Source organism: Megascapheus bottae, chromosome 20 (genome assembly GCF_031878675.1).
Source record: "Megascapheus bottae isolate mThoBot1 chromosome 20, mThoBot2.hap1, whole genome shotgun sequence".
NCBI classification, from domain to species: domain Eukaryota; kingdom Metazoa; phylum Chordata; class Mammalia; order Rodentia; family Geomyidae; genus Megascapheus; species Megascapheus bottae.
Genome location: NC_143528.1, coordinates 16543732 through 16570646, shown reverse-complemented (window position 1 = coordinate 16570646; position 26915 = coordinate 16543732). Strand labels below are relative to the sequence as shown.

Sequence of the window (26915 nt, the reverse complement as noted above, 5' to 3'; positions counted from 1 at the left end):
AAACTTTTTTGAAGGAGATAATGTGGGGTTAAAATAGAAACATATTGTTGGATCTTTTATCAAATTTCATGCAAATAAGGGGAAATAGATAATATCATCCTATTGGGATTGGTACTTGCTTATTTTTTTAAAGCTTTCCTTCCAGTTAAACTGATTTCCTAATGTTCTTTCTGGACTAAAACCAAAATCAACATTGTCCCAATTTCTGATCAAATGAGGAGAAAAAAAGTACCAATTCTGAGTTCAGTTAGAGAGGATCCTGGAAGGCACTGGATCAAGACTGAGCCGTCTCTAATTCATTTTTTTCTTTGGGTAAGTTATTCAATGTTTCTGTACTCTGGATCTGACTTTAATGATGCTAATTAATTTTCACAGGAATGAGAGGAGCCATAACTCAAGAAATAAGCATTGGTTTCTGGGAGAGATAAGACTGATTGAGAGAAGGCAGCTTCTTCAACTTGGAAGACAGATTTAAAATTGTATTTTCTTTCTATTCTCTTTATATTTGGGAGTGTGATGTAAAAGGATATGATTTTGTGTTTCAACCTACAAAATGAAAAATTAAATGGGTTATATTGTAATTGCCCCTCCATATGTTTTTCCCTTCATATATTTTTATTTCACCTATTTGGGGACAAATGCTTAGCTTTTCACAGGTCTTTATTAAATATAAGTTATTGTTATAAATAACAAATATTATATCTCAATTTCAAAAAAAAGGTAGAAGTTAGAGAAAGGAAAAGAGCCTCTAAGGCTGTGTTAATGGGTAAAGCATTAACTTTCTTTTTTTTAAGCGTTAACTTTCTCACATTAAGATTATAGTTTATTTGTGAGTCTTTGTTCAATAACTTTTTCCTTCTGTTTTCATCTGTCCTTAGATAAAAGCCTACTATTAACAGATAATTCTTGAAATTTTACGTTATTAATATACTTGCTTTTTAATTGTGCTTTTAAAAGTGATATTTTAGCAACAAAACTTACTAATTTACTGTTTAATTTTACTAGTAGAAAACAAAAACAAAAATATAGGGCCAGGAGTTTGGCCTAGTGGTAGAGTGCTTGCCTAGCATGCATGAAGACCTAGATTCAATTCTTCGGTACCACATATACAGGAAAAAAAGCTGGAAGTGGTGCTGTAACTCAAGTGGTAGAGCTCTAGCCTTGAGAAAGCCCAGGCCCTGAGTTCAAGCCCTAGGACTGAAAAAAAATAAAAATGGCTTTGATTTACAATTAGCTAGGATTATGGGCAGGGGTCACTGTTACTCAGCTCAGGAGCTGAATAATTCAGTACAATCTTGTTCAATCTAGATTTTCAGTACATACAATTTATTTATGTTAATAAATGATTTTCAAAGAAAATTTCTTTTTTTTTTTTTTGCCGGTCCTGGGGTTTGAACTCAGGACCCGAGCTCTGTACTGGAGCTACTAACTCAGGGCTTCATGCATGCTAGCAAGCATTCTACCTCTAAGCCATATCCCTAGCCCCTCAAAATAATTTATAAACTGTATGCCAGTGGCTTACACTTATTTCTTCAGGAGGCTGAGGGTGAGAATCAGAGTTTGAAGCAAACCCAGGCAGGAAAAATTTATGAGACTCTTATCTGTAATTAGTCACCAAAAAGCTAGAAGTGAAGCTGTGGCTCCAGGGTGAGAGCTCAAATCATAAGCACAAAAGTTTGGGTATACAAAAAAAGACATAAAATAATGTGTCTCATCAGAGAATAGTTACTTGAAAATAATTTTAACTTGATCATCAATTTTATGGTATTTTTTTAATAATGATAATGATTTATAGTTTGAAACAACTAAAAGCAAAAATATTGCAACTAATTTTAAGGTATAGTGAGAAGCAGGGTAAATATCTTTTTCCTTTGCATCTGGATTTGAACTCAGAGCTTCAAGCTCTAGTTTCTAGCCTTTTCTGCTTTGGTTATTTTTGAGTAAGTGTCACTTTATGCCTATGTCAACTTGGACTGTGATCTTTTTTTCTTGCGTTTCCCCATGTTCCTAGGGAAAAATAGGTGCACACCACAGGCATGTGTACAGGTAAATGTCATCATGCGTAGCTATGGAGTCCTCAAGAACTTTTATGTCTGAACAGGCTTGAAACTTTGATCCTCTAATTTTCACCAAGTAGCTAGGATTACAGATTTGAGCTATCATGCTCAACTTGACCATAAACAGTGTGCGGGTGTGTGTGTGTGTGTGTGTGTGCGTGTGTGTGTGTGTGCATGTATGTGTGTGTGCGCCTGTGTGTGTATGTGTCTGTGTTAATACTGGGGTTTGAACTCAGAACCTTGTGCTCATAGCTGGCACCCTGACACTTGAAGCATACCACCAGTATGGTTAATTGGAGATAGAATCTCTGAGCTTTTCCTACCAGGGCTGGCTTTGAATCTCAGTCATCAGATCTCAGTCACCTGAGTAACAAGGGTAACAGACATGAGCCACCAAACCCAGCCCCCAGGTTTTAAAACACTTACCTAAGAGCCGAGGTCAGAATATGAGTTAGAAAGTGCTTTGAAGTACTTTACGTTTGGAGTAAATAAAATATTTGACTCTACAACTACAAAACTTAAAGGCATTAAAGCAAAGTCTAGAAAACGTCAATATCTTAAATGAAATGACTTTAGCTTTATGGTAATATTAAATGCTACCTGGAATCTTTTCCTTAAAAATCAGATTACATTATCAATTAGAGAATATCACCTGGGTGCCAGCGGCTTATGCTTATAATCCTAGCTACTTAGGAGGATGAAATCTTAGAATTGTGATTTGAAGCCAGCCTGAGCAGGAAAGTCTGTGAGACTCTCATACCAATTAACCATTAAAAAGCCAGAAATAGAGCTATGGCTCAAGTTACAATGTGAGTGCCAGCTTGAACAACAACAACAACTAAAACCTAAGGTACAATACTTGGGCCCTAAATTCAAGCTCAAGTATTGCATTAAAAATCATCGGCCGGGAGTTTGGCCTAGTGATTTAAGTGCTTGCCTAGCATGCACGAAGGCCCGGGTTCTATTCCTTGGTACCACATACATAGAAAAAAGCCGGAAGTGGTGCTGAGGCTCAAATGGTAGAGCTCTAACCTTGAGAAAGTCCAAGGACAGTGCTCAGGCCCTGAGCTCAAGCCCAGGACTGGCAAAAAAATAAATAAATAAATAAATAAAAAATAAAAATCATCAATTGGCAGCAAACCTATTCACCTTCTGTTCTCAATTCTTTGCCACATCTCTTCCTTTACAAATGTCTCTCTTATTCTGCCCTCTACAAAAATACATTGGAAAACAGTGTCAGAATTTTTTTGTGCATTTTAAGTTAATATTTGCATGTAATTAGTGTATTTAATAAGTTATATATATATATACATATATATAAGCACCTAGTAAACTTAGCACCAGGCATAAATAGGTGCTCAATCTGAGATTAATTTCAAGAAATTGTTACAAATATAATAGAAAAAAGTGAAATTCCAGAGTTCTCCTAAATTCAATACTTATTAGAGGTTTTCTGTAATGAATAATTGTGTTCTTAAATTTTTTATCAAAGCTCTGCACATTTTATTGTGTAATTTCTTCAACCCCTCATCTCTTTCTATATACTTTCGGTTAGGTTAACATTGTTAAATGAAAGAATTAAGTTATAGTAAAAATATGTTTTCATGATAAATTAATTTCTATTATATGGGTTTGTGCCAAGTATTGCAATGTAAGACATTTGGTGCTTCTCTTTAAGTGGCTTAAGGATAGATACAAAATAAAACTTAATATGTATATATTTCTTCTGAAAGACCTTCTTTGAAACAGATGAGCTATTATGCCCATAGCTTTTCTGAAAGAATAGATGAGGCTTGCCAAGCAGTGAGCTTGAACAAGACCAGTGAAGGACAAGACTCTGCTGGTGTTAATCCAGGCAGGCCTTTTCCAGGTCCTTCAGAAAGGAGGCCCATGCTGGCCGCCTGGCTGCAGTGATAGAAGTAGCTAGGTAAGAGGGAATGTCCTCAGCGTTTGCCCTCTCCCAACCCCAGTCTCTCTTTTGTCCTCGAGGGTTCCCGCTATCACAACACCTGAACCTCTCTGCTTCATTCTCTCCACAGTCACCCTTCTGAGTGCTAAAGGCTTGAGAGAAGCTCAGGATTTAGATAGGGATCTGGGGTTAATTTCTTGCCTGCATTTTGTCTTCAGTCCAGCCCCAGGGCTGGGGTGCTAGTTTACATGTCATGCTGTACCCAATGTACTGCTTTTTCAGCCACAGGCTTTTTGTCATCTACAGACTCGTTAATGTTGTCCACCTTGTGTCTTTTCTCTTCCTTTCCATTTAAACTTGGTCACGTCACAACAAATTGACAGTTTCCCTTTGTTCCTTTGTTTTATTTTTTAAGTTAGGGTATCAGGACAAAGATAGGGAAAAAAAAGCTCAAGTTCCAATTAGACTGTAAGTCCTTAACTTTATTTGAGGGGAGCAATATGGGAAGCTCACACTCAGCTTGATTGCTTGGCAGGCACTCTACCACTTGAGCCTTGCCTCCAACCTTCTTAACTTATTCTTAATGGTTATTTTCCAACATACACCTAGCCTCTTCTTTTTCCATAGAGGAGGAAAGTATGAAGTACCAAAAGACTAGTTTTATAGCAAAGAGATCACATTTTCTCCTCTGGCAATGGTTTTCCATCGAGGAGGATAATTAATGCATAGACAACTAAACTTTTATGAGTTAAAAGCTGGGAGATATAATAGTTAGCAAGATCTGGATTTTGCCTTCACAGAATTTTATTCTAAGTGAAGCAAAGCAAAACATTTACCAAACAGTAACTCCATCACCTGGCATAGTGCTTAGAACACAGTAAGCACATAAAAACAGTGCCTATAAAATGAACAAACATTACATTGGTCTATAAATATAGTATGGAATCATGGTGGATTAAGTAATTAATTTTGAATTGAGAGATTCTCTGGGAAAGTTTAGATGCTTATACTTATTTGCATATCAGTTCATGTACACTTAGCTTATATTGCTATACGTTTCCATTTTAATAGTATTTCTTTTTCCCCTCTAAAACTCTAATAAGGCAACTATGCTTTATTTTTCATAGCACATAGCATATGGTGCTGAGCCATTCATTAATGATAAACTCTTGATACCATTACCATTACATAAGGTGTCTTAGATTGAGGGCTACTGTCTCCTAACCTAAGTGTAGTTAACCTAGCATTCTTCTAGAGGAATGCAGGAGTCAGGAATTCTTACAAAAGCTCAATATTATCACTGTTCAGCTCACTTCCTATGACAAAGGCTGGAAATCTAGGAGAATTTTCTGGGTAGTCTTCAGATCATGATTAACCTGTAGCTCCATTTGAGGCTTTTGGGGGAGGGGGGCATAGGACTTGAACTGTGGCCTGGGTGCTGTCCCTGAGCTCTTCAGCTCAAGGTTAGGGCTGTACCACTTGAGCCACAGAGCCACTTCTGACTTTTTGGTGGTTAATTGGAGATAAGAGTCTCACAGACTTCCGAGCCCAGGCTGGCTTTGAACCATGATTCTCAGATCTCAGTCTCCTGAGATGCTAGGACTACAGATGTGAACCACCAGTGTCTGGCTCCTTGAGCTTTTTGAATCTGAACCCAACTCTACTCTCATAGAAAAATTCAATGTTGATTAAGTGTAGGAAATCATTTTTGTTGCTTTCAGTTCTTTCTGGAGAACATGGAGAAGATACTCAGTTTTATCTTAGCCATGGCTCTGATGATGGGCAAGGAAAGTGGGGTAAGTTTATTGTGAAATCCTGTTGTATTCATAATGCTTGCTTTGAATTCTTTGAATTTGGATTCTTAATTTTGCAGAAAACTCATATTAACTGGTCACTAAAAAGAGTTGAGGGTAGCCAGGCACTGGTGGCTCACACTTGTAATCCAGGTTGCTCAGGTGGTTGAGTAGATGCCAGCCTGGGTAGAAAAAGTCTGAGAAATTCTTATTTGCAAGTAACCACAAGAAGCAAGAAGTGGAGCTGTGGCTCAATTAATAGAGTGCTAGCCTTGAACAAAAAGCTCAAGGATAGTGCCCAGACCTCGAGGTTAAGTCCTGGTACTGGCACAAACAAACAAAAAGCTTAAGGTGGAAGGAGGAAGAAGGAAAAAGTTTTATGCAACCACTTGACACATAGCAACACTTACCAAATACTTAGAATTTTTAAAAGTAAATATCAGTATTCACTGCAAATGAGGAAAATGTTTAAAAAGTCACTGATTTATTTCCTTGTTACTGTAATCTCAAGAATTTTCAATTGAGGGGGGCTGGGAGTTTGGCCTAGTGGTTAAAGTGCTTGCCTAGCATGCATGAAGACCCAGGTTCGATTCCTCGGTACCACATACATAGAAAAAAAGCCAGAAGTGGTGCTGAGGCTCAAGTGGTAGAGTTCTAGCCTTGAGAAAGTCCAAGGACAGTGTTCAGGCCCTGAGCTCAAGCCCAGGACTGTCAAAAAAAAAAAAAAAAGAATTTTCAATTGATCCTAGTATTTGTAATTTGCAATGGGCTTACCATTAGTATAAATTACCCATATTACTTAAAATCAGTGACAATGACCTGTGTCAATTATGAGTCAGAAAGGGCAAAATATGTATTCACTCAGAGTTTGGGGGGAAAAAAGGAAAAATCCTAGCAATATCATAAAGATTATACATACTTGACCTATGTTTCCTTCTCTTATTTTTAAACTGCACAGTGCATTGTGTCTAACATCATCACAATCAATTTCTCTATTTACTATTGCAAAGCACCATAGGTTCTAAAATGGTCTTAAAATGTCACAATATGTCCAGGAATTTGGCCTACTGGTACAGTGCTTGCCTAGTATGAATGAAAATCCAGGTTCAATTTCTCAGTACCATGTGCATAGAAATAGCTGGAAGTGGTGCTGTGGCCCAAATGTTAGAACTCTAGCCTTGAGAAAGCCCAAGGACAGTGCTCAGGCGCTGAGTTCAAGCCTCAGGGCTGGAAAAAAATACCATAAAATGCTCTTATTGTTCATTTTGTACCCTTTGTGACTTAAAATACTAGCAAACCACCCACTCAGGATTGTTAGTATAACCTTTATTCTTCAAATAGCAAATAGTATTAGAATTTTTCAAGACATTTTCTGGCTGGGATAATATTCTGCAATAGGGCAGTTGGAGACAAAATGCCATCATTGATTTATTTACAGTATTAACAGCTTTAATTTCCCATGAAAATGAGATGTTCATTTCTTTGCAGGCTCTGGAGAATTGTTCCCACGAGCTGGCACGACTCAGAGCCCAGGTACGACAGCTGGAAACTCAGGTCAAAAGGCAGCAAGTCACACTTGGGCAGCTCTTGCATGAGAAAGAAGTCCAGTTCATTGATAGAGGACTGGAGAATAGCATCATTGACATTGGAGGCAAGAGGCAGTATGCAGGTGAGAACTGATTCTTTTTAAGCGCTTCAATAACCTGCCACACATACACAGATTCAGTGATGGTGGTGGGTATTTGTTCTGAGAAAAGGTTTCACTATATAATTCATGCTGACCTTGAATTTGCAAACTTCCTGCCTCAGGCTTCTGAACATTCCCATTACAGGTATGGGTTAACACATCTGGCTTACTGCAAGTCTTGTGGAAACCCCTTTTCTATTCTAGTCAGAAGCAACATTTAAAATTGACACATTGTATCAACTTACATCTTGTGTCAATTTTACATACCTTTTACCTTATGTTATACTTTTAGTGTGAGATAAGTTTAGGTACAGAATTTTTTTTTTTCACCAGTCCTGGGCTTGGGCTCAGGGCCTGAGCACTGTCCTTGGACTTTCTCAAGGCTAGCACTCTACCACTTGAGCCTCAGTACCACTTCTGGCTTTTTTCCATGTATGTGGTACCAAGGAATCGAACCCACGTCTCTGTGCATGCTAGGCAAGCACTCTACCACAAGGTCAAACTCCAGGCCCTACAGGAATTTATTTTATTTTATTTTTTTGCCTGTCCTGGGCTTGAGGTCAGGGCCTGAGCACTGTCCTTGGACTTTCTCAAGGGCAGCACTCTACCACTTGAGCTTCAGCACCACTTTTGGCTTTTTTTTTTCTATGAATGTGGAATTAAACCCAGGTCTTCGAGCACTCTTCACTAGGCTAAATTCCCAGCCCAGGAAATGTTTATTATAAATGGTAAATATGTGAGAATTTCTATAGTTCAATAAGAAATCAGCATAATAGATTTATATTTTTATTGTACTCAACGGTAAGATATAATTATGAATTTTTATATCTGAATTTTCCTTTGTGGGTTACACTTGCAGTGTCTTACCTTCCATTTGTTTTGTTTCTAGTGATGTCTCCTTGTATTATTCGGTCTAATTTTGAACTCTTGGGCTCAAGAAATCCTTTATCTCAGCCTTCCAATAGCTGAGGGTACAGGTGCACACCACATTACCCAGTTTTCCCTTCTGAAACTCTAATATATCTAGGGTGGCAAATATGTGAATACAGTACAATAAGAGGGCAAAAAAGGGGGAAAGAACCACACTTGTTAGGAACATAGAGAGTAGTTTGTTAATGTGTATGTTTTATGATTTAATAATTTTCCTTTTGATTAGGCCAATATTTTCCTCCTAGAAATGATTTTAAATTGTCAATATGTTACACTAATCAATGCATATGTCATTATTTTCCATATAAGAAAATCCATTTGACTTTTTCCAGATACGTTACAGGCTTCTTTTAGAGCAAAGCTTAAAAGAGACAAAAAGAATACTCTCTAGAGCATATTGTTCATTTCTCTTCCTGCACTGCCATAATACATTTTAATTTCTCTGTTTATGAATGTATCCTGTGGTCTATTAGCTAGACAGTATATGAGGTTTTAGATGATACTTTACTTACTTTCCCTTTTTATTTATTTTATTTTACCTTCATTTTTTGCCAGTCTTGGGGTTTGAACTCAGGGCCTGGACACTGTCCTTGAGCTTTCTCAAAGTTAGCACTCTGTCACTTGAGCCACAGCACCACTTCCTGGTTTTTCTGTGTATGTGGCACCAAGGAATTGAACCCAGGGCTTCCTGCATGCTAGGTAAGCATGCTAGGCCACACTCCTGGCCCATTTCCCTCTTTATTAATGATCAGGGAACTTATGGATGAAAGTAAGGTAACACGTAGAAATAGGAAAAACAAGAGCAAATACAACTTAGGAAAAGTACATCTGACTAAAATCAAAAGATTGCAGATATCAAAGAGATGTCAAACATATAGGAATAAAATATATTTTGTGCTTCTAAATATACGCATTAGTGTATGATCTAAGAATTTGGAGAGGCCGGGAGTTTGGCTTAATGGTTAAAGTGCTTGCCTAGCATGCATGAAGACCCGGGTTCGATTCCTTGGTACCACATACATTAGAAAAAAGCCGGAAGTGGTGCTGAGGCTCAAGTGGTAGAGCTCTAGCCTTGAGAAAGTCCAAGGACATTGCTCAGGTCCCGAGCTCAAGCCCAGGACTGGCAAAAAAAAAAAAAAAAAAAAAAGAATTTGGGGAACTACAAAATGATAGCTTCAATAAAATTCTTCCCTTGTCTTCTTCTTCTTTTTTTTTTTTTTTGCCAGTCCTGGGGCTTGCACTCAGGGCCTGAGCACTGTACTTGGGCTTTCTCAAGGCTAGAGCTCTACCACTTGAGCCACAGCACCACTTCTGGACTTTTCTTTGTATGTGGTACTGAGGAATTGAACCCAGGACTTCATGCATGCTAGACAAGCACTCTACCACTAGGCCAAACTCCCAGTTCCTCCCTTGTCTTTTGTTACCAAGATCTCAATCTCTTTCTGCTCTCTTTCCCTGGATTCCAAACCCTTTGTTGCCCAGGATCTTGATCCTTAGTACCTAAATGTTATGCCTGTCCACCTGTATGGGTCAGAGAGAGGCCAGAGCCACTGGCCTGTAGTAGTACCAATGGATATAGAGCAAGGGTGGCTAAAGGGTCTGGAACATGGAGCAAAAAAAGAGCCAGGGGCAACCAAGACAGACTGGAGAAGAGAAAGGGAATGTTCTGTCTGAAGCAGTGGGGAAAGGGGAAAGATGGACAAAAACAGGAATCAGAACCTAAGAAGATTATTACTATGGAGATTAGGGAATGAAGTGAAAGACAAGTAAGGGCATCAATCCACAAGGAAGCAGGGTCCGCCTGCTTTGGAGACGGTGATTCTAGGCCAAGACTACTCATGAGAAGCACGTGGGGGCTTTTCACGATGCGGATGCCTAGTAAGAAGTATGTAGGGCTGAGGTTTTGCCCTATTTGGAAGCTAACAACTTGTTCTGAACAGACTCAACCAGATTTGGACTCCTGAATGAGAGGCAACGTCTCTGGTTCTCAAATAACCAAGAGCCCTGCTAGGCAGATACTGGGCAACATTACAGCTGGCAGTGTTAAGTTGAGGGAGCCATATATTGTCTTATTATTAACTGACTTTATGTTATTATAGAGGTGATATACAGAGACATTACAATCACATGAGTCAAGTAATGAGTACATTTCCTTTCAGTTTCTTCTGTTCCCTCACCCTCTCCCAGTTCCTCCCTCCTGTCTCCACCCAATATTTTTTAATGGGTTACAAGCAAAGATGCCCAATCTTTGTCACAGAGGGGGATGATATTTTTATTTGAATGGGCTGAAAACAAAATTACTGTCAGTTTCAGAGGAAGACATTAATTCTTATCTTCCAATGCTGATTACTATACAAATATCCTTTAAAAACTAGCTCAAGACATATAAAGCCTCAGATTAACTTTGTTTTCTTAAATTTATGTGCCAGTGATTGCATATAGAGATTCCCTTCTTGAATACTTGTTTGTTAACAATGACATTTGAAATATGATGTAAAAAATTAGTGTTAATAAAAAATTTTAATTAAAAAAACTAGTTCATGGTATAAACTCTGCTGGCCAAACATGGAATGTACTTGATCCATGGAGAATTAGCTATAAGCCATACCTACTCTATGCCAATTAAATGTGCATCCCTACAAAACAAAAAAAGATGTGTGCTTTTACTGTTGGGTGTGGATGAGAACAGTTAAGACCAGAACCAGGTCTCACAAAATTTCTTCCCAGGAGCTAAGAAAGCAGGTGAAGAAGACTTTCTCTCTTTTCTTTTCTTTCTCTCTTTTCTTTTCCTTTCTTTCTCTCTTTTCTTTCTCTCTTTTCTTCCTTTCTCTCTTTTCTTCCTTTCTTCCTTCCTTTCTTCCTTTCTTTCTTTCTTTCTTTCTTTCTTTCTTTCTTTCTTTCTTTCTTTCTTTCTTTCTTTCTTTCTTTCTTTTGCCAGTCCTAGGGCTTAAGCTCAGGGCCTAGGAACTGTCCTTGAGTTCTCTCAAGGCTAACACGCAACCACTTGAGCCAAAGGACCACTTCTGCTTTTTCTGGGGTACCAAAGAATTGAGCCCAGGTTTTCAGGCATGCTAGGCTACATTCCCGACCCAAAGACTTTCCTTCTTTCAAATAAAACATGGTTCCTGTGACAGTGGTTCTACATAGTAGCATTTTTATTGGTTGAGATTTGGGGCATGATTATAATTCAGGCAGGAATCTACTCAGGAAAAAAATGAAGCAAACTGGGTACCCATGGTTCATATCTGTAATATCAGTTAATCTGGTGGCTGAGATCTGAAGATCGAGGTTCCAAGACAACAGGAAAGTTGGTAACTACCAAAAAGTAGAAAGTAGAGCTATGGAATGAGTGGCAGATGTTAGGCTTGATCCAACATGCCAAAGGATAGTCCCCAGGCCTAAGTTCAAGCTCCAGTACACACACACACACACACACACACACACACACACACACACACACACACACACACCCCGCAACTCTGAGAGGTGTTTACAGATTTAAAGAGGCATTACCTTTTCTAGTTTTAAATATTTAAGCACCCATTTTGTCTATGTGTTAGACTGGAAGGATTTTTAACTCTTGGAATTTGCTAATAAATTTGAATGAGGTCCAGACTTTCTTTCTTTGTTTCTTTCTTTCTTTGTTTCTTTCTTTGTTTCTTTCTTTCTTTCTTTCTTTCTTTCTTTCTTTCTTTCTTTCTTTCTTTCTTTGCCAGTCCTCAGGCTTGAACTCAGGGCCTTGGCACTGTACTCAGGCTTTCTCGAGGCTAGAGCTCTACTACTTGAGTCACAGCACAACTTCTGGCTTTTTCTCTGTATGTGGTACCAAAGAATCGAACCCAGGTCTTCATGCATGCCAAGAAAGCACTCTAGCAGGAGGCCATGCTCCCGTAGGGTGCAGACAATCTGATGTTCTAATGTTTGTTACTAGGTCTGCATAACTAATCATCAATAAGGCCTGGGAGCTAAAACTCCAGACCCTTTGTTGAGAGAATACTATATATGCTGTAAAATATTACATAAAATGTAAGAGTCTGGTCACATCAGAGTTTATGTTTATAAAGCCTTTAATTGAAAAAACACATAGTATCTCTATATAAGTATAAATTCCCTTGTCTTTATTTACAAGTTACTGTATTCTACTAAATTAGTTACTTGTTGAATTGTAATTTGTTGCATAGTAACGAACATCTAATTACATGCAACCTAGCAATTTGTACAATGCACACTATTATTATATGCCACATAAAAATCCTGTATAATTAAACGGTATCATTTAAAGTCTTAGGTGTGATTGGGTTATGAATTAAAAGATTACTGTGCTGAATTTCCATCCATTAGTGATAAATCTCAACAATCTCGCATCTCATCTGTTCAGCCAACCAATACTGAGGGTTCCACTGCGACCTCTTGTGCAGTGACTTCTAGTTCTCATGGCATCCTTTTGAGGCAGGATGAGACAGGTTAAGGTGTAGACTTGGAAGCCTGGTTTCAAAGTCCCACTGCTCAACTTGATAGTTGTGGTCTTGGGTACAATCCTTAACATTTATGGGTCTTTATTCCTCATGAGTAAAATGGAACAGTAAGCATTTGTTGTGAAGGTCTAATGAAATATCTTTTAATACAACAGTTAGCCTCAAAGAAGTACTCATTCAATGGCTATTATCTAGGGCATGACCAGATCATCTATCCCTTGTTTTAGATCTAGAAATGGAGCACCTCCAGACCATGGCTGGGTAGATAAAGCCCTAGAAAGTATTTGGTCTGGCCTCACCAAGACAGGAACGGGCAGAAATCAAAATTCAGAAAATCTAGGAGCTTATGACATAGCCACACAAACATCAATATCAGCTAACATCATGTGCCAACTGACCCTTGCAGAAAAAGTTACCCCCAAAGAGTCACCCGCTCCACCTCCAAAAAAAACAGTGTTATTGACAAATAATCTCCTCCTCACTTTAATTGCATGGGGTAGGTGGATGATGAATGTGGTTCTAGCATGCATTCTTTGTGCCGTGACAGCCACTCTGTTGTCTGTTGCTTGCTTTTTTTAAAAAAAAATTAAGAATGTTCAACCTGCCAAGCATGGGAAGGCATGTGTTCAGGAGGCTGACACTAAGAGGATTGTGAGCTCAAGGCTAGTCTGTGCTACATAGTGAGACCCCGTCCCAAAGACAAACAAAACAAGTATAGGTCTTTAGTAGTCTCCCTTTGGTTCTCAACTTGGAACTTCAGCCACCATTCAGAGATAATAGGAAAAGCCTTTTTGGCAAGCTGGCATGCTACTTTGTGAGGCTTAAACATGTAGCCTTTCAACATTGTTTGCTTTCTGCATGATCAGAAGAACTATTCACATCACAGTTGAATGGGGTGTTTGTCAAAACAGAAGGCAGAGGCCCTGGCTTTATGCTGGTATTATGTAAGCATCCAAAGAAACCTGTACTTCAATGTTAATACTACCATAAACATCGAATTCTTCTAGCCTTGCCCTTCCGCCACCTATTCTCCAGGGGATTGAGTGGCTCAAAACATTTTGAAATCACAGTTTTAAAAATGTAGGTAATTTTTAAAAAAATCAATCATGGAGCTTGAAATCAGGGCCTAGGTGCTATCACTAAGTGTTTCCCTCTCCAGGCTAGCTCTCTACCACTTTTTTTTCTTTTAGTGGTCCACATAGATTTTCCTGCCCACGATCTGCAGCTCTCAGCCTGAGTAGCTAAGATTATAGGCATGAGCCACTCTGGTCCTTGGCTCAATTTTTTATTTTTTAGTAAAAGATTTTATTAACACTGATTTTTTACATCATATTTCAAATGCCATATTTAACAAACAAGTATTCAAGAAGGAAATCTCTATAAACAATTACTGGCACATAAGTTTTAGAAGGTAATTATGATTAAGCTGAGACTTTATTGTAGATACATATCAATCTATATAATATAACATTATGTCAATAGAATATATATTCTTTCATAGATTTTTATGTTTGTGTACTTAACTTTATATATCCAAGACTGTGTCAATAACCTTGGGTACTGGAATATTGAGTCATCACTCTTGTACTGTTTGGATCTAATATCCATATATCAAGGAGACCATGCACCTTTGGTTCCTTTGGTCTTATCTCACTCAACATGATGTGCTCTATTTTCATCCACTTCCCAGCAAATGCCATTATTTTATCTTGTCAGTTGGCTATGTGGAATTCCATTGTATATATGTCCCACATTTTTTGTATCCATTCATCTGCAGTAGGGCATCTGGGTTATTTCCATTGCTTGGCTATTGTGAATAGTGCAGAGAAGAACATGACTGTGTAGGTGTCCTTATCATATCCTGGTTTATGATGCTCAGGGTAGATTTGGCTCAATATTATTAAGCTCTACATTGATCAAACTTTCTGTTGTCTCCATTTAAGTAACATTTCCCAAGACAGACTTTATGTTTGTTCATTACAGGCAGCAGAAATACCAGTGTGTTTTACTTTTGTATGGGGGGGTGGGGGGAGTATGCGCAATTTTGGGCCCTGGAGATTAGACTCAGGACTTCCACTTACAAGGTAGGTGCTCCACACCTTCTAGCCTCACTTTATTTTATTTTGTTTCTGAGACAGGTTCTCAGTATGTAGCCCAGGCTAGTGTGGAGCTCAAAATCCTGCTGTCTCTATCTCCCAGTTATTAGTACTACAGATCTGCACCACTGTACCCAGTTTGCTTTTTTGCTGTGTATTTATTTATTGGGGCTTTTGGTTTTCTTTTGTTTGTTTGAGTGTTGCTTTTCTTCATTGAAAACTTTCTTGTGGATATTAAATAGCTCATTGCTTTTGAAATGGTCACTCTAGTTTACAACAATCCTTTACATTGTTGCCAGATAGTCAGGGTTGTGCTTGTGCTTTAACTACAATGATATAGAATCAGTCACTTTTCCATGGTGTTCTGCTTTGTTTTTCGTGATGAGAAGGAAAACTGTTTGTGAGAAGGAAAAAATGAAAACAAACTTAGTGATGTCATAAAATAAAAACAAATTCCAAGTGCTGGCAGTCATGCCTAGCATGCACGAAGACCAGGGTTCTAGTCCTCGGTACCACATACATAGAAAAAAAGCCAAAAATGGTGCTGAAGCTCAAGTGGTAGAGCTCTAGCCTTGAGAAAGTCCAAGGACAGTGCTCAGGCCCTGAGCTCAAGCCCAGAACTGGCAAAAATAAAAAAATAAAAATAAAAAACATTTAAGCTTTTTAATAACACTGAGATAGCTTCCTGTAGTCATTTTTTTCCTTTTTGGTTAATTGCTCAAAAAGGGTTAATTTTATAATCCATCATGTATAAAAAAAAACACTTGTGCTTTTGACTCCTGGAACAAAATGCATGAATAAACCCTAATTCTTACAAAGACTAACATCCTACTGGAGTAGTATAGGATTTTTTGAGTCTTGTGAGGGCTTTGGAAAATAAAAGTCTTTTGTCTTTTGTTTCTCTTCTGATTCCCATTGCCTATTCAACTTACTTCACATACAATGTATTTCTTTCTGTAATAGCAAAAACAAAAACCACTTTCAGAAAAAAAATTGGCAGGAGGGGCCAGGAGTTTGGACTAACGGCAGAGTGTTTGCCTAGCATGCATGAATACCTGGGTTCGATTTCTTGGTACCACCTACATAGGAAAAAAGCCAGAAGTGGTGCTATGGCTCAAGTAGTAGAGCTCTAGCCTTGAGAAAGCCGAAGGACAGTGTTCAGGCTGAGTTCAAGCCCCAGGACTGGCAAAAAAAGAAGAAGAAGAAGAAGAAGAAGAAGAAGAAGAAGAAGAAGAAGAAGAAGAAGAAGAAGAAGAAGAAGAAGAAGAAGAAGAAGAAGAAGAAGGAAAGACAGAAAAGAAAAAGAAAGAATTGGCCCGAGGGACCAGGAGTTTAGCTTAGTGGTAGAGTGCTTGCCTAGGATGCACGAAAACCTGGTTTCATTTCCTCCATATCACACACATAGAAAAAAACCAGAAGTGGTGATGTGGTTCAAGTGGTAGAGTGCTTTCCATGAGCATAATGAAGCTCAGGGACAGCGTCCAGCCCTCTTCTCATTACTACCTTTTTATGCTGTCCACTGCTTCAATCACCCTACAATGTAGCCACCTAGTTGTCTAAATAAAGCTTAACCATAATCCTCAGATCTGTACAGATCAATCTTGAATGAGATCCAGGTTAATTTTCCTGTCTTCAAGTAGCATGAGAATTAATATTGCTTTTTGATGACAAACTGGTAACTATTTTATTTCAAAGACCAAAGAAATACTCTGGCAAAGAAAAATACAAAGATGAAAGAAATAGCAGAAGCTTGTAGTTTCTAACAAAAATATTCACAAATGTGTGGGCTGGTAGACATTTCCGTGGGATAGTAAAAATGAAGTCTATGATAAAACTGAAGTTATAAGAACTTAAAGTGAAACCTGACAAGTTAAAAATGGAATTTGGGGCAGAGGGCAGGAGAGAACTGAAAATGATTACCAAACATTTCCATATGTTTTATAGGGTTATAAGTCAAGGTAACCCATACTAAATTATTTGGTGTTCCATTTTAAAACTTTTGAGTTTTAGATTTATAAGAGATATATTCTACTATGCTGCCTAATGAAGTGACAAGTTTCTCTTAGTATATTGCAGTTAACTAGATAGTGATTTAATTTTTAAATTTCTTTTTATGAAAATCATACATAACACAATGATCTCTGTTTCATTCACATGGTTCTCTAGGTCAAACTGCGGGGTATGGTGACAAATCGTGGGATAGCAAATAAGGCTTTTATTAACGCTCAGTTTTTTCTTAAAACAGTTCATAACAAATCTTACATTACTTTGTTTCACCAACAGATTGCTCAGAGATTTTCAATGATGGATTTAAGAACAGTGGATTTTACCAAATCAAACCTCTTCAGAGCCCAGCAGCATTCTCTGTTTATTGTGATATGTCAGATGGAGGAGGATGGACTGTAATTCAGAGACGCTCTGATGGCAGTGAGAACTTCTACAGGTGTGTTGATCACTAGACTTTGGAGTAATGAATGTTAGATGTATAAATCACATCTTCTTATCATTCCTAAAGTTCATTAGTTGGACAGACTTTCATTTTCTGTATTCTAAGAAAACTGGGCTGAGTGATGGTGGCTTATGCCTGTAGTCCTACCTACTCAGGAGGCTGAGATCTGAAAAATGCAGTTCCAAATCAGCCTGAGCAGGAAAGTCCATGAGATTTTTCTTTTTTAATCTCAATAAACCACCAGAAAATTGGAAGTGGTGCTGTGGCTCAAAGTAATAGAGCACGAGCCTTGTTCAAGAGCTCAGGGACAGTGTTCAGACCCTGAGTTCAAGCCCCAGGACTGATAAAAACAAAAACAAAAACAAAAACAAGTATTAAGAGCTGGGAAGGTAGCTTAGTAGCCAAGTGCTTGCCTAGTTTGAATGAAGCCCTGGATTCTATTCCTCAGTACCACATAAACTGAAAAAGCCAGAAGTGGTGCTGGACTGACTCAACTAGTAAAGTGCTAGCCTTGAGAAAGAGAATACAGGGGCAGTGCCCAGGCCCTGAGTTCAAACCCCAGGACCTCCCCCCCACCACAAAAGTACTGGTAGTGAAGTAAAAAACATTGTAAGTAAGGGAGGGGATAGAGTGTGAATCTTGGGTTCCACAAATGTTCATTCCAATTTTGCTAACACAAGCTTTGGTTGAAATTAGCTTTTGTTTTTAAAATTTTTTAGAGGCTGGAATGATTACAAAAATGGCTTTGGAAATTTTGTTCAAAGAAATGGTGAATATTGGCTAGGTAATAAATATCTTCACTTACTAACAACACAAGGTAAGATTTGACTGGTGTCAAGTTCATTTGAAATACAATAGAAACAAACCTAAAGTATCATCCACAATTTCATAGACAATGGAATTAATTCAATAACTAGTACAATTTACAGATGGTGTTATCACCTGTTTAGCAAAATTCCCCTTTATAGAATGTGGCTACTTAAAACCAAGAAGAGAGAATAAAAAGAAACTGGAACTGGATTGGAAGAGGATTATTTGCTCATATATATTCCTCTCCCTCTCTCTCTCTTTACATGTATGTCAGTAATGGGACTTAAACTCAGGGCCTGACTCCTGGCTCTTTGCCTTTTCACTCAAGACTAGGGCTCTACTACTGAGCCACAGTCTGCTTCTAGTCTTTTGATTGTTAAATGAAATAAGAATTCTCATGGACTTTCCTGCCTGGGCTAGCTTTGAACTGGGTTGCTCAGATCTCAGCTTTCTGAGTAGCTAGGACTATAGGCTTGATCCACCAGTGCCTGGCATGTTTTCTATTTCTTAAAGAGAAATTTAGTCACAGTCATTTCCAATAATTTAAAATTTGAAATTGGATAGGGAAGGGGGGAAAACAAGATGAGGGATGGGGGTGGGGGGGAGGGAAATGGGGATCAAGACATGTAAAAGGGTATCAATATATGTGAATTAATGCACCTCCTATCTGGCAAATAGCATGTAACCCTTCTATTAATTACAATAAAAATATGAAAAAATAAAATTATTGAAAACTGTATATACTATATGAGTTATCCATGGTGACAATAATATGGTGTTACCAAGCCCCTTTGAAATGTACTGATATCAAAATAACCACTCTTCATTGTTTCTCATAAATCTACAGAATAGCTGAGTGTTTTTGCGAATCAGGGCCAGGCTCTGCTGAACTTGGCTAGACTTGCTCACTACTCTATGCCAGCATCCTGGTTAGGGGGAGGCTGGCTGCTCTGGCTTGGCCTCAGGTGAAAATATTTCATTATGTTCCATATGGTCTCACTTTCCAGCTTGCTAGTCTGGACTTGTCCTTATATCAGAGGCAGGCGTTCAATAAGAAAGTGAAGCAGATAAATCTCTTGAGATCTAGGCTCAAGTAGGCGCACACTCATTTTTCTTCTACTAGTAAAGACAAAGTCACACAAACAGCCCAGATTTAACATATTTCATTTATTATTATTATTACTGGTATGAGGGTCTAAATTCTGGGTTCACACTTGCTAGACAGGAATCTTTCTCTTGAGCCACACCTCTAGCGTTGCTGTGCATTTGTTATTTTCTGAGATAGGATCTGGCTTCCTGCCTAAGCATGTACCTGCTTATTCTAGACTTATCAACATTACTGAGGTGATGGGTATGTGCCATGTATCACCACATTCAGCTAACTTCCATTGAGATAAACTTTTTTTTTGCTAGTCCTGGGCTTGACCTCAGGGCCTGGGCACTATCCTTGAGTCTTCTCAAGGCTCTCTATCACTTGAGCAACAGCATCACTTCTAGCTTTTTTCTATATATGTGGTACCCAGAGTTTTGTGCATGCTAGGCAAACAGTCTACCACTAGATCACACTCTCAGCCCCCAACAAATCTTTTTTCTGTTTCTTTGTTGGCTTTTTTGTCAGTTGTGGGGCCTGCGTGTTGTCCCTGAGCTCTTCAGCTCATCACTAGTGCTCTACCACTTTGAGCCATAGTGCCATTTCCTGAGGTGAACTTTTGTTCCTATTCAATCTCCTATGTAGTGTAGAATAATAAGCATATGCTACTGTGTCTAGCTATGGGTTGAGAAAGGACCTCATAATCTTCCTGTGTTGACCTCAAACTGTTCTCTTCTTGTTCTCAGCCTCCAAAGATTACAAGCATGATTTACCAGTGTCCACCTATTACCTATCAGTTTTTCATCACACATAAACATGAACATATGTCACATCAATGATTAAGTATGCTAAAATGGCTATCACATTCAGATATCAACTCTTCAGTTATACCTCTGACTTAGATTTGTTGATCTTATTTTCTGATAGTCATCCTACTAAGAATGTTGATATGAAATTTCTCTATGATCTGATATTCTCTCCCAGTGTCATCTATTTCATTACCTTGAGCTTATGAACCAGTATCAAAAGAAGATTTTCAAGCTGTCCGTGGTGGCTTACTCCTGTAATCCTAGCTACTCAGGAGGCTGAGATCTGAGGATCAAGGTTCAAAGCCAGCATGGATACAAAAGGACCTGAGACTCTTATCTCCAATTAACCTCTAGAAAATGGGAAGTGGGGCTTGGCTCAAGAGTAGGGTGGTAGCCTTAAGCTGAAGAGCTCAAGGACAGTACCCAGGCTAAGTTCAAGCTCCAGGACCCACAAAAAGAAAGAAAGGAAGGAAGAGAGAAAGAAAGAAAGAAAGAGAGAGAGAAAGAGAGAGAGAGAGAGAAAGAAAGAAAGAAAGAAAGAAAGAAAGAAAGAAAGAAAGGAAGAGAAAGAAAAAAGTTTTCAGATACTGAAGAAGAATTCATATTTCTTCTTGAAATTTTTTTTTTGCCAGTCCTGGGCTTGAGCTCAGGGCCTGAGCACTGTCCTTGGACTTTCTCAAGGCTAGAGCTCTACCACTTGAGCCTCAGCACCACTTCTGGCTTTTTTCTATGTATGTGGTACCGAGGAATCGAACCCGGGTCTTCATGCATGCTAGGCAAGCACTTTAACCACTAAGCCAAACTCCTGGCCCCTAGAATTGTTTTTAAAGCTTTTTCTGGATGATCTTTCTTAGTCATAGGAAAAATGACAGTTATTTCAATTGTAGATAATAGTGTTGATATTGTGATATATAGTAACATGAATACTAGAGACTACATATCAACCAAAAAATGACATAAATGAATTAGTGTTTACTTTTGAGATTTGAATTCTTACCTGGAGGAGAGATTCAGACTCATATTAAATATAATTTCAATTTTATTATTATTATTTTTGCCAGTTCTGGGGCTTGAACTCTGAGTAAGAGTGCTGTCCCTGAATTTACTTTGCTCAAGGTTAGCATTCTACTGGCTAGCACTACTCCTGGTTTTTTCTGTTATTAATTGGAGATAAGAGGACTCTTATCTGGGCTGGCTTTGAACCAAGGTCCTCATATCTCACCCTCCTGACTAGCTAGAATTACAGGCTCAAGCCACTGACACCTAGCTACAATCTCAATTTTTATAAATAAATATAAGGAAATACAAGGAAAGGGAAATATATATATATATATATATATATATATGGAAAGAGAAATGCTTATATATATATCCTTATATAATCCTTATATATACTTCTTTATATATAAGGTTTATATATATATTATATAAGGAAAGAGAAATCATTGCCTTAAACAAATACATAAAATTTAGATTTCTCAGTCTTTATTTCCCCAAACCCTTCCTGCTTTGCTTAACATGTAGTGTGTATTCTTCCAGGACCTCTAACCTTTGATTCTCAGACACATATAGTTTATCAATAAGCACATTATGGATCCATTCTCTCACTTTCCCTTCCAGCTTTCCTTTCTCTGTGTCTCCTTCCCCCTTCCCTTCCTCCCTTCCTTTTATGCATTTTAGGAGCTGCCATTTCTTGTTGTTTTTTTCAGGAGACTACACTTTAAAAATTGACCTTGAAGATTTTGAAAAAAATAGCCGTTATGCACAATATAAAAATTTCCAGGTTGGAGATGAAAAGGTACTAAAATTTTCATGAATGAATACTGAAAATATGCACCATAATGCTGAAATCAGTAGAAATAAAAACACACAACAGAGACTGCCTTTTATTCATTAAACAACTTATTGGTTAAAAAACAAAAACAAGGGGCCGGGAGTTTGGCCTAGTGGTTAAAGTGCTTGCCTAGCATGCATGAAGACCCAGGTTCGATTCCTCGGTACCACATATAGAAAAAAAAAAAGCCAGAAGTGGTGCTGAGGCTCAAGTGGTAGAGCTCTAGCCTTGAGAAAGTCCAAGGACAGTGCTCAGGCCCTGAGCTCAAGCCCAGGACTGGCAAAAAAAAAACCCCAAAACAAAAACTGATGACCAGTGGTAGTGAAACTTGCCTCATCTCCTCTAGAATGCTTATGAGCTGAATATTGGTGAATATTCTGGAACAGCTGGAGATTCCCTCTCAGGAAATTTTCACCCTGAGGTGCAATGGTGGGCCAGTCACCATAACATGAAGTTCAGCACATGGGACAGAGATAATGACAACTACAAAGGAAATTGTGCCAAGGAAGATCAGTCCGGCTGGTGGTTTAACAGGTTTGGTGCCTTATAAAAGTATTTCTTGTAAAAGCATTCATGAGATCTCACTTGAGGTATTAATTATAATATGTGATGTGATGTAGTCTTATTTGTGATACTGCCATTATTAAGTAATCATCCTTGTTAGGATTCTTCAGCAGTGAAACTTTGTTTGTTTGTTTATGGTGTACATTTACTGAAGTTTGAAAGATAGGAATGAATGACTGGCTTCACAAAGAATATTTGCCAACTGAACTATGAATGACCTATAAATAGAAAGTCGATACAAAGAGATAACATGAAAAGTATTCATGGCATATTGTTAATCAACTAGCTTCTTAATTTCTCCTATTGTGGTCATCGTTATTGTTCCCTTTTTTCTTTTTTTTTGACAGTCCTGGAGCTTGAACTCAGGATCTCGGCACTGTCCTTTAGTTTCTCAAGGTTAGTGCTCTATCACTTGAACCATAGCACCACTTCCAGCTTTTTCTGTGTTTGTAGTACAGAGGAATTGAATCCAGAGCTTCTTGCACGCTAAGTAAGCACTCTACCACTAGGCCATGCTCTTGGCCCCTGTTGTCTTATATATTATTTTGTTGTTTGTGCAATACTTCTTTTCATCCACTCTGACTTTTGGTAGCTCATTGAATTCAACTCCTCCCAAGCTGGAACTTTTGGCTACTTATTTCGAATACTTCAGTATTATTTTGTCAACAAGTTTATTCCATTTTGGGCTGAACAAACTTCTTCCATTTCTTTCTTTATTTTATTATGTTGTCTTTTGTACCAATCCTAGGGCTTGAACTCAGAATTTAGGTGCTGTCCCTGAACTTCTTTTGCTCGATGCTCATACTTTACCACTTGAGCCACAGATCTATTTTCAGCTTTTTGGTGGTTGATTAGAGATGAGTCTCACAGGCTTTCCTGCTTGGGCTGGCTTTGAACTGTGATCCTCTTTTCTTAGTTTCTTAATTAGCCAAGATTACTGTCATGAGCCATTAGCACCTAGTAGTTTCTTCCTTTTAAGGACCTGAAATCTACTGTCTTATGCATTGCCAGGTTTTCTCTTGGTGGCTATAGAGTAATTTTAATTTCCTTCCAATATAAGTCTCTAAGCACTGAATGAGAGGCTATTTATTGCATTCTTCAGTACTTTCTCTTCTTGGAGCCAAATAACTCTAATTCTTTTAGCCTAGATGGTTTCCAGACAGTTCCATTTATTATAATCACAGAACTCAGGAAGGAATGGAAACTTCATGTAGAAAATCTCTTAAAAGTGACCCCATGAGCCTTTTGTGTCTGCAAAGCAGATGTGCTCTACTTGTTAGACAGTTCACGAGCTCTGAATGTTTTCTCATAAGAAGACAAGAGCCATGCCCAAATACCTAAACATTTAAACTTTCCATTATGGAATCAGTATTTCTGAGGTGTCGGGTTTTCCATATAATTGAGGACCATTCATTTAAATTCCATCACCATCTCTTAACCTATTTCTTTCTTAATGTAAGTGCTTTCCAAGCATTTTAGAATCATCTATCCTATTGATTGGAACATGCTGAGCATACGTTATTTTTCCTTAGGTTAAGAAAATTCTCATTATTACCACAATTACTGTTATATGCTGACTTTAGTGTGGTAGGCTCAGTTAGATACTGCCCATAAATAATACTTTTTCTGGTTTTTTAACTTAGAGTCAATTTAATGCTTGGCTACTCATAAAGAAACTAAAATACAGTTCCTTTACAGAGAAAAGACAAAGAAAATTACTTTTCCAGCCTTCCCAATGAAAAGTGATAATAATAATCTTTGCCCTACTGATGTTCTTTGTCTTTTATGAAGTATCAGTATTTCTCTTATCCTCCTCTTTTTTCCTTTATTCTTCAAAGTTAGCATTATTTAAAACTTACCTATAACTCACAAAGCCATCAATAACCCATCAAAAATCAATCAGAGCTGGGACCCATGACTCATGCTTAATACCCTACCTACTCAGGAGGCTGAAATCCAAGAACTGCAGTTCAAAGCCAGCCTGGGCAGTAAAGCAGGGAAACTCTTATCGCTAATTTACTAACCAAAAAGCCGGAAATAGAGCTACAGCTCAAGTGGTAGTTTCCTAGCCTTAAGCAAAACAGCTCAGAGATGATGCTTAGGCACTATCAAGTCCCTGGACCAGCGCAACAGCAGCAACAACAACAAAACTCAATCTGTTTTCTGGGCACTGGTAGTTCACCCATGTAATCCTAATGGCTCAGAAGGTGAAGATCTCAAGATAGAGGTTCAAAGCCAGACAGCCAGACCTGAGTCTCATTTCCAAGAAGCCAGAAGTAGAGGTATGACTGAAGTGATAGAGCATCAGCCTTGAGCAAACAACAACAACAACAACAACAACAACAAGAAAACTTAGCAAGATCTCTTGGCTCTGAGTTTAAGCCCCAATAAGAGCACAAATAAAATACATCAATTTGATATTTGAACAGAATGGTCATATGCGGAAATAATCACCAGTATCCGCGTATGATCAAAAGAATGTTCTTTATCCAGTTGGCTGGCTTGCAACACTTGAGTGAAAAATGGCATAGATATATAATGATGTAGGCAAGTAAATGATTTGCTTGATAGAAATATGGGGACTCAGGAAGAACAATGAAAAGGAGCTACTTAAGAAAAAATGAAAAACACTGAGGACAAAGTAGTTTTCCAGGAAGTTAGTAGTGTTTCTACCATATTTGATGCTACTACCATAGTTTAACTCTACCATTCTCATTATGCTTTCTTTGCTTTTCTGCTCCTGATGTTCCAGTTTATGTGAATTGTTAACACTCCATAATTAAATCAAGCACCGAGCATTTCTGTCTTCTCTGCCTTCCTGTCTTCTTATGTGCAAGCTCACAGTTTCTTCTTTATCAAAGAGGCACAAACTGTTCCTCAATGTCATGTCATGTTCAGGCTATTCTAGAAACTGAAGAATGATGGAAACTTAGTGGTCCCAGGATGCTGTGGCCATACAATCTGTTTCCTAGTAGATTTCAAATCACAGACCAAATATTAAAGTATATGCATCTCAGGACCAGGAGTTTGGCCTAGTGGGAGAGCACTTGCCTAGCATTCATGAAGACCTGGGTTTGATTCCTCAGTACCACATACACAGAAAAAGGCAGAAGTGGTATTGTGGCTCAAGTGGTAGAGATCTAGCCTTAAGAAAGTCCAAGGACAGAGCTCAGGCCCTGAGTTCAAGGCCCAGGACTGGCAAAATAAAATATATACATCTTTATATAAAACTATGCCAAAATATTTATTCTAGGTACTCAATATATATATATATGTGTGTGTGTGTGTGTGTGTGTGTGTGTGTGTGTGTGTGTGTGTGTGTGTGTCTGTGTGTGTGTTCTCTCTTTCTTCCTCTTTCTCTCATTCTCCATTGGTAATGGGGCTTGAATACAAAATGCTATCCCTTAGCTTTATCACTCAAGCCTAGCACTCTATTGCTTGAGCCACAGCTCCATTTCTGAATTTTTTTTAACTTTTTTTTATTAAAGAATGAATTAACATTGATTTTTACATCATATTTCAAATGACATGTTTAACAAACAAGTGTTCAAGAAAGGAATCTCTATATATAGAATCACTGGCACTTAGTTTTTAGAACAAAATCAAAATTAGGCTAAGGGTCTGTATATCATAGATACATATTAATTTATGAAATAAACCATTATATCTATAGAGTCTTTGCATTTCTGGATTTCTGTTAGTTAATTGAAGATAAAGTTCTCACAAACTTTCCTGCTCTGGCTGTCTGTGAACTTCAATCTTCAAATCTCAGCCTCTTGAGCAGCGAGGATTACAGGGAAGGGTGAGCCACAGGTGGCTGGATCTTTCTCTGTTGTTTTAAGACATTTTCTTTTTTTCTCATATATTTTTATTGTAATTAATAGAAGAGTTACAGTATATTCACCAGATAGAAGGTGCATTACTTCACATACATTGATACCCTTTCTCATGTCTTGGTCCCCATTTCCCTCCCCCCACCCCCCGCCCCTCATCTTGTTTTCCTCCCTTCCCTATCCAATTTCAAATAACCAAATACACATATATACAGTGTATCAGATAACAATGTGAAATACTATAACAATATGAGATAACCAAAGGATAACAAAAGAGATGAGAGATAACATAGTACATTAAGGACAACAATCACTCATTATATGGCTTTTGTTGCTATATCCTGGAGGTCCTTTCATTTAGTGTCATACTATATGGCCTTATGTATCTAGGTTTTGTTCTATTGTAAATCTCTGCTAGAAGAGTCCAAGGTTTCTACTGATTATGACAAATGAAGGAAACCATTGAGCCTATGTTCCTTTGAGTCTGGCTTATTTTACTTAATATGATTTTTTCTAAGTCTTTCCATTTCCTTACAAATGGGGCAGATGTTCTTTCTGATAGCAGCATAGAATTCCATT

General features: G+C 38.1%; 1 protein-coding gene across 1 annotated transcript in view; it reads left to right on the top strand.

The window, feature by feature from the left end:
• Window positions 1-242: 242 nt before the first annotated feature.
• The window catches only part of Fgl1 (fibrinogen like 1), a 29610-nt gene continuing 2937 nt past the window's right edge, over window positions 243-26915 (top strand). The window contains exons 1-7 of the mRNA XM_090354022.1: window positions 243-312; window positions 5688-5762; window positions 7248-7428; window positions 17231-17390; window positions 18116-18213; window positions 21815-21903; window positions 22286-22473. Coding sequence (XP_090210148.1) covers window positions 5703-5762; window positions 7248-7428; window positions 17231-17390; window positions 18116-18213; window positions 21815-21903; window positions 22286-22473 — 776 coding nt within the window. The 5' untranslated portion in view covers window positions 243-312; window positions 5688-5702. The remainder of the gene's footprint in view (window positions 313-5687; window positions 5763-7247; window positions 7429-17230; window positions 17391-18115; window positions 18214-21814; window positions 21904-22285; window positions 22474-26915) is intronic.